Here is a 7,605-nt window from a genome sequence, read left to right as displayed (position 1 = left end):
TTATAAATCTATTGATTAATTAGATATTGAGCTTAAATACTGAATTTGTCATCAGGCTCTCTTTGCAAAGTCACGAAGAGTGAATGAAAGAAAAATATCAAAGTCTGCTCAGTGTTTTTCTCATATTGATGGTCGATCGATTAAATCGAATAAAAAGAATTTATAAGTGAACTTTGTGACTCGATGCTAACTAACGTGTGTGTTTGTTTACCTTCAAAAACAGCCGAAGTGGCTGAAAATAGGTCAGACGTTAAACTTACCAGTCGAGCAGGTTTTGTCAAAGCTGAATCGATACGAAGCTCTGTCAGTATGACGCTGCACCACCCTGCTTCACCCTCAGTGTTTATAGCAGCTGTTTTTCTTGCTCCGTCTCTTTTTTTGCTGTTTAGCAGCAGATTTACTTATTTTTCTGTCCAAGCCTCTTATCTGAGATTTTACGCTCGTCCGATTCTGCCTTATGTGTTTACCCACACAACCTAATGTAGGCCAGTCACATGACTTGAGCTTCCTTGTGGTTTTTGGCGAATGCAGTATTTTGTTTACACTGAATGCAAACCCACATTTCAGAATTGCGCATCAATATCTCTGGAAAACAGCTGGAGCAGACTGAAACTGCACCATGTGATAAAGTTCAGAACCGTTTTTATATTTGATTTGATGCTTTTCAATGAGTATGTTTTAAAATAAAAGCCTTGAAGGAAGGCATATCCTCAGCCGCACAGATATTTTGCTAACAGTCAAACACAGGTACAGTCATGTTTCAGTGCACTTCAGAGAGTAAAACAGCTCGATGCCTCCCACAGGTTTATACGACAGTCCTCCTGGAACAGATGACGCCAAGCTCATCGATATATTCTACCCCGGAGATCAGCAGTCCATCACGTACGGCACCAAGTCCAGAGTCGGGATCGGCGGCATGGAGGCCAAGGTCTGCTCAACGAGCAACGTGCTCTCCGACTTTATTACAGCACAGTATAACAGCGTGAATGTTTAAGAAGCATCATCCGTTTTTCTTCTGTACGTTTTTCGTCACGATCGTCCCGCAGTTTTCAAGTTATTTCAACAAATCGTATCAAAACCTTCAGCTCATTCAGGACAATCCTGCTAGGACTTTTGGTATTGGTGCAACTTTAGCTTTTTGAAATATTTAGCCTTTTCTGCCATTTTTTCTCTCAGAGAAAATGAATTGAGCTCATTTGATCCTGATGCATGTTCATTTTACCTCCTTCAACTCTTTAGATCCGTTTACAACCTTTGACTGCTCCTTTCACATTTTGTTCTGCTTCAGCTTCTTTGAGCAAATTTAAACTGTTTTTCAGCTACTTTCAGCTGTTTTCATCTGTTTTGTGCTCCTTTCAGATTATTTCTGCCAACTACATTTTTGTGCTTCTAACTTCCTTCTGCTTCTTTCAGTTTATTTTTGCAAGTTTCGGCTTTTTCTGCTATTTCAGCTACTATTTAGCTATTTTATGCTTATTTTAGCTTTTTCAGTTAAATCCACATTTTTTGCACTCATTTAAACTTTTTTCGGCGTAATTCGGCAAAAATGTGCTCTCTCCACTTCCTTATTGCAATTTCAGCTTCTTTCTGCTTTTTAAGCTGCGTTTCAGCTGTTCATTGCTAAATTCAGCTTTTTTCATATTTTTCTACTTTTTTGTGCTCATTTCTGCTTCTTTCAGCCTAATTGGGTAGTTGTGTTCTTTCTGCTTTTTCTGCTAATTTAAGCTTGTTTTACACTTTCAGCTAGATTTTTAGCATTTTTTAGTTAAACTGTTTTCAGATAAATTAAAGTTTTGTGTTAATTTCTGCTACTTTCAGCCTAATTAACTTCTTATGCTAATTTCAGCTTTTTATGCTTTTTCTGCGCTTTCAGCTACTATTTAGCTGTTTTTATGCTAATTTGCGCTTTGTCAGCTAATTCCACTATTTTAGCTCATTTCAGCTCTTTCTACTTTCTTCTGGTAGTTTAAGCTTCTTTCTGCCTTTTCAGCTATTTTTCAGCTGTTTTTTTTTGTTGCTAATTTCAGCTTTTTTCACCATTTCCCTAATTTTTGTGCTCATGTCTGTTTATTTAAAACAAATTCAGCAAATGTGTTCTTTCTGCTTTCTTCTGCTAACTCAAGCTTGTTTTTCCATTTCAGCTACATTTCAGCACTTTTTTTTTAGCTGATTTCAGCAGTTTTTCAGCAATATAAGCTGAAATTAGCTGCATTTTCGCAGGAAATGCAGTTTCTCCAGCTCATGCTTGTCATTCTGTGTGAACCAGGTGAAAGCAGCTCTCTGGGCCCTCCAGGGGGGAACGTCTGTAATCATCGCCAACGGCACAGATCCCAAAGTTACCGGCCACGTCATCACCGACATCGTGGACGGGAAAAAAGTTGGCACCTTCTTCTCTGAAGTGAAACCTGCGGGTACTTGGGTGAAACCAGCCAGAGGAAATGATCAGTCGTGTTTTTGTGGCTGTGCGTTTGTTTGACGTGCGTGTCTCCAACACCGCCAGGCCCGACTGTGGAGCAGCAGACGGAGATGGCTCGGCACGCAGGAAGGACTTTGTCTTCTCTGCTGCCTGAGCAGGTATGACGCGTAAAATAAATTTTCTTAGATTAAAACCAACAAGACCACCTGTAAGAACTTTAGATTCATCCGTTGTTCCTTAACTTGCTCAAAAGTCGATCTGCCCATGTTTCTGTGCCTGTTAGCAAAATATCTCATGAACTACTCGATGGATTTTAATGAACCTCTCAGGTTGGACATGAACAACTGTTTATCTTTTGGAGCCAGTCCAATACAAGATGGCTGCCATAGCTAACTCGTCCTAAAAAGCACAAAATAGCTCAAATTCAGGGAGTTTTACAGATGTTGAGCTAACGTTTGGTGTGGTGGTAGCTGAGAGTCCTTCATAACACTTACTTCAAATGCTGCATGTCGTGCAAGATCTTTGCTATGTCTTCGTTAACAGCAAAGTTCATGCTCAATAATCCAGGAATAAACTCCAACAATGTTCAGTCAGGTCACCTGGACGGTCAAACTGTCCAGATGACCTGACTGAACATTGTTGGGTTTCTTCATTAACTTGGAGTCGACCCTGAATTTTAATGGAACAACGTATCAAATGTGTATCTACTCTTTACTTATAACGTGCTTCATCATATGTTCCTGTTTGTTTCCAGAGAGGAGAAATCATCTGCTGCCTCGCTGATCTACTTACAGAGAAGAAAGACGAGATTCTTAGTGCCAACAGGAAAGACATGGAGTTAGCAACAGCTTCAGGTGAAACGGGAGACAAATCTGATCCACAGCAGCACGACTCTTTAAAGACGCCCGGCATAGAAAAGAGATTCAATTCAAAAATACCTTATTAATCCCAAAGGGAAATTAAATGTTGTAGTTCGTTATCCTCATTTCATTGAGAGACGTTCTAGATACTAATGACTGTAGGCAGGAAGGATCTCTCGTAAAGGTCCGTCCCACAGCGGATCAGAAGAAACTGGTCGCAGATGCCGTCCAATCCGTCTACTCAGACTAGACTTGCCTCTCGGTTCCTCCGGGCAGCAGGAATGCCGTGCAGAACTCCTCCCAGAGCCATCTCAAGAACCTGAGCGGAGGCCACTCCTCCCAGCAGCCTGCCGAGCTCCTGCGTTGACTGCAGGTGCCAGGGGACGATCCTGTCCTTCTGCTGTCTCAAGCTGTGTTTCCTGTCAGCTCCAGGATCTCAGTGGTCAGGCACTCAAGCACAGCCGGCAAGGAAACGGGAATGCATCTACGGCGCCTCCTTTTCAACTCATTTGAGATTTGGGGCTGTATCTGAGATATTACCTGAGCTTCTGAGGTGTTCCCAGTTGTTTGAAAAAAAAAACACCTTGTTGTCATGGTTACGCATCATAACAAATGTCCAAAAGTAAAAAAGGTTTCAACGGAATACGGAGTAAAAGGAAAACGGTAATAAGATCTAAGACATGAGCTAAGGAATACCCTAAACAAAGAATACACTAATAACTAGTAGTACAAAAACAACATGCGGAACAGCAGCAGCACGAAATATAAAGTTAAGGAGCTTTGATTCATGCTCGTCTTCTTCTTGTCTGTAATTCGGTTAAATTTCTGTTTTCTCTCAGGTCGCTTGGCGCAGCCTCTGATCAGTCGTCTGAGCCTTTCAACCGCCAAGCTGAACAGCCTCGCCATCGGCCTGCGTCAGCTCGCCGTGTCCTCCAGGAACAGCGTGGGTCGAGTTCTCAGAAGGACCAGGGTGGCGAACAACCTGGAGCTGGAACAGATCACCGTCCCCATCGGAGTCCTGCTGGTCATTTTTGAGTCTCGTCCCGATTGCCTCCCGCAGGTCAGATCTTTGCGCTGCTCATCCTGCGTAGCTCCTCGTTTCGTCTGAGGTTTATGGGTTTAATGCTGGATTGCAGGTGTCAGCCCTCGCCATCGCCAGTGGGAATGCTTTGCTCCTTAAGGGCGGCAAAGAGGCGTCCAACACCAACAAAATTCTACATCAACTCACTCAGGAAGCGCTCGCCGTTCATGGCGTGGCCGATGCCATTCAGCTGGTGAGCGGACGTTTTCTGCGTTCTTTACAATACTCGTGTAAATTTCTGTAACGGTAACGTTTCCGTTGCTGTTCAGGTGAGCACACGGGAAGAGGTTGAGGATCTCTGCAAACTGGACAAGATGATTGACTTGATCATTCCGAGGGGTTCGTCCCAGTTGGTCCGCGACATAGAGAGGGCAGCGAAGGGCATCCCTGTGTTGGGCCACAGCGAGGGCATCTGTCACGTCTACATCGACAGCGAGGCCAGCATCGACAAAGCTATTGATGTTGGTGCGTTTACGGCTTTAATGAGTACCATAAGTTTTGCTGTATAAGTCGCAGCTTTTTGCATAAATTAGCATGCCTGCGAATTATACAGCGAAGCGATGTATTTGTTTTTTCCCCATATTCATAACCAATTTTTGTCTGAGATCTGACGATTTCATTCATTCTGACATGGAAAATATTGAACACTACCATTTTCAACCACTAGAGGGTGCTCGACTAATATGGCAAGCCAAGTGGCTCATTAATAGGTAAAAGTGGCTATTAATGAGACGCTTGGCTTGCCATACAAAGCCAACTTCGTCTCGCACATCTGGAGCAAACGTCATATCAGCTGCATTTCACCGCCCAGGTGAAATGCAGCTGATTTGGTAATTAAAGTGCATTTATTAAGGAAAAGTTCAACTGAGACACACCTTTACTATAATGTCGAGCCAACAAATAATTGTTTTTAGATGATTATCTTGTTAAATTTCAAAGAAATGCACAGTGAGTCGTCCCTCTGCGCATGCCCGCAGCCGCGAATCGGCTTTGATTTGACCATTAAAGTCCATTTATTAAGTAAAAGTTCATCTGAGACACCTTTTGATATAGTTTCCAGCGAACAAATAATTGTTTTTAACTGTTAATCTTGTTAGATTCTTGTTAAAGTCCTCCCGTGCACGCTCCTGCGGCCGCCATTTGGCAGCCAATCGATTTTTGGCACAACACCGGCCCACGTTTCCAGGTTGTCAGGGTGACGCATAATAGATGTGACTTATAAGGCGATATTTGTTTTTTCCCCACTTTATTAGACATATTTGGACTGATGAGACGTTTACGGTGGCAAGTACGGTCGTTATCGAAGTAGAATTTAAAAAATGTTTTGCACACTTCTTTTTCAATCCGATGTTTTGATCGTTAACTTCACGGGGCATCCTGGAGCTACTGATGGACGTAAAACTGTGTTTTGTTTTTAGTCAGAGACTCCAAATGTGACTACCCTGCAGCCTGCAATGCCATGGAGACCCTCCTTATCCACAGAGAGTTACTGCGCACTCCGATGTTCGACCAAATCATCGACATGCTGAGAACAGAAGACGTAAGAAACATGCTCTGACGCTGATTCATGGTCAAAGTACCACATAGAAACGTAAAGTAACAAAATGTCCAGAGCTGAAGGACAGAGATTAAAACACGGTTAAATCGTTAAAGTAAACCAAAGAGATTTGAGACTGGGACTGAGGTCCTTCCAACAGGACAATGACTCTAAACACAGCGCTGGAGAACACTTCAGTCAACACTCCACTGGTTTAAGGAGAACCAGTTAAATGTCCTGGAATGGTCCCATCAAGGCCCAGACTTCAGTCCAGCTGCAAATATCTGGGTTGTTGAACACGAGCTGCACCGACCTGAAGGAGATGGAGCAGTTCGGTCATAAAGAATGGACAACAAGACCAGGGGTTCTTGTTCTTTTTGTTCTTCTTCTTTCAGCTTTTCCCTCTTCAGGGGTCTCCACAGCGAGTCCTCCTCCTCCACCTCACTCTGTCCTCACTCCAACTACCTCCATGTCCTCTCTAACCACATCCATATGTCTCCTCTGTCTTTTTCCTGGCAGCTGCATCCTGACCTCATCTGTTAGTCGGCCCATCACCAGAGCTAACGAGGGGGGGCTAATAATAATAATGCTTCAAAAGTAGTCACACAAGTTATATCTCTGTTAACTTAATGAATCTAAAGCATGTTTTTGTATATTAATAAAAAAAATCCTTAACATTCCTGGTAGAAACTCAACAAAATAAAGCGAACACCGAGAGGGATGAATACTTTTGCAGCCCACTGTACGCAGAATAAATAATCACGCTCTAATTTTTGTCATTGTTTCATTTTTCAGGTAAAGATTCACGCGGGTCCTCGTTTCGCCTCCTTTTTGACCTTCAGCCCGTCTGAGGTGAAGTCTCTCCGAACGGAGTACGGCGACCTCGAGTGCTGCATCGAGGTGGTTGACAGCATGCAAGACGCTGTGGACCACATCCACAAGTACGGCAGCTCCCACACTGACGTCATCGTTACGGAGAATGAAGACACAGCCGAACAGTTCCTGCAGCAGGTCGACAGCGCCTGCGTCTTCTGGAACGCCAGCTCTCGCTTCGCTGATGGCTACCGCTTCGGCCTGGGTTTGTGTTCGTCCATGTTGTTTGACACCTCCTTCTGTTAGATCTGTGTGTGAGTGCCGAGTCAGCTTTCACACTATTGTTGCCATTATTTTTAGTTTTACGTTCGTGTTTTTTTTTCTTTCTACTTCTGCATACTTCGTTCTACTATAGCTGTTACGTTCAGCTGATTTATCAGATGGATGCTATGACTTTTATTTTTTGTAATTTTAGTACTTTTCAAAATACGCAACTTTATTTACAAATATTTTCCCCACTTAGAAATACATTAAGATCACTTCCTTCATAAACATTATTCTCAGGAATCTGCTTCAGCTCCTGTCTCTATTTTGTCTTATGCTACTTTAGCTTGTTGCAACAATTGTGCAACTTTTAAATTCAGCTTTTTGTCTACGTGTAATTATTTTTTGTGTACTTTTGGCCTTTAGCCAGCCTTTTGATATGTTTATACGTAGTCTTTTAATGTTTTTAGCTAGTGTTTTGTTACATTTTTATGGACTTTGCTTCTCTTTAGCTAACATCGTTGATTTTAGCTTTTAAATTGTGTTTTGCTATATTTTGCTTTTAGCTAGTCTTTTGCTACTTAAGATTTTAGCTAGTGTTTTGCAGTTCTTGGCTGGTGTTGCTGCTTTTAGC

General features: G+C 42.5%; 1 protein-coding gene across 1 annotated transcript in view; it reads left to right on the top strand.

The window, feature by feature from the left end:
• Positions 1-803: 803 nt before the first annotated feature.
• Positions 804-7,605, top strand: part of LOC119411094 (delta-1-pyrroline-5-carboxylate synthase) — a gene marked incomplete at its 5' end in the record, with an annotated part of 7,957 nt that continues 1,155 nt past the window's right edge. The window contains 9 exon segments of the mRNA XM_037678021.1: positions 804-928; positions 2,267-2,411; positions 2,501-2,574; positions 3,171-3,270; positions 4,116-4,336; positions 4,413-4,550; positions 4,627-4,822; positions 5,776-5,897; positions 6,690-6,972. Of these exon segments, the coding sequence (XP_037533949.1) occupies positions 804-928; positions 2,267-2,411; positions 2,501-2,574; positions 3,171-3,270; positions 4,116-4,336; positions 4,413-4,550; positions 4,627-4,822; positions 5,776-5,897; positions 6,690-6,972 (1,404 nt within the window).

This window comes from Nematolebias whitei, chromosome 1, assembly GCF_014905685.2.
Source record: "Nematolebias whitei isolate Nwh7 chromosome 1, NemWhi1, whole genome shotgun sequence".
Lineage (NCBI taxonomy): Eukaryota > Metazoa > Chordata > Actinopteri > Cyprinodontiformes > Rivulidae > Nematolebias > Nematolebias whitei.
Note: the sequence above shows the minus strand (reverse complement) of the source record. Positions and strands in the feature narration are given on the sequence as shown.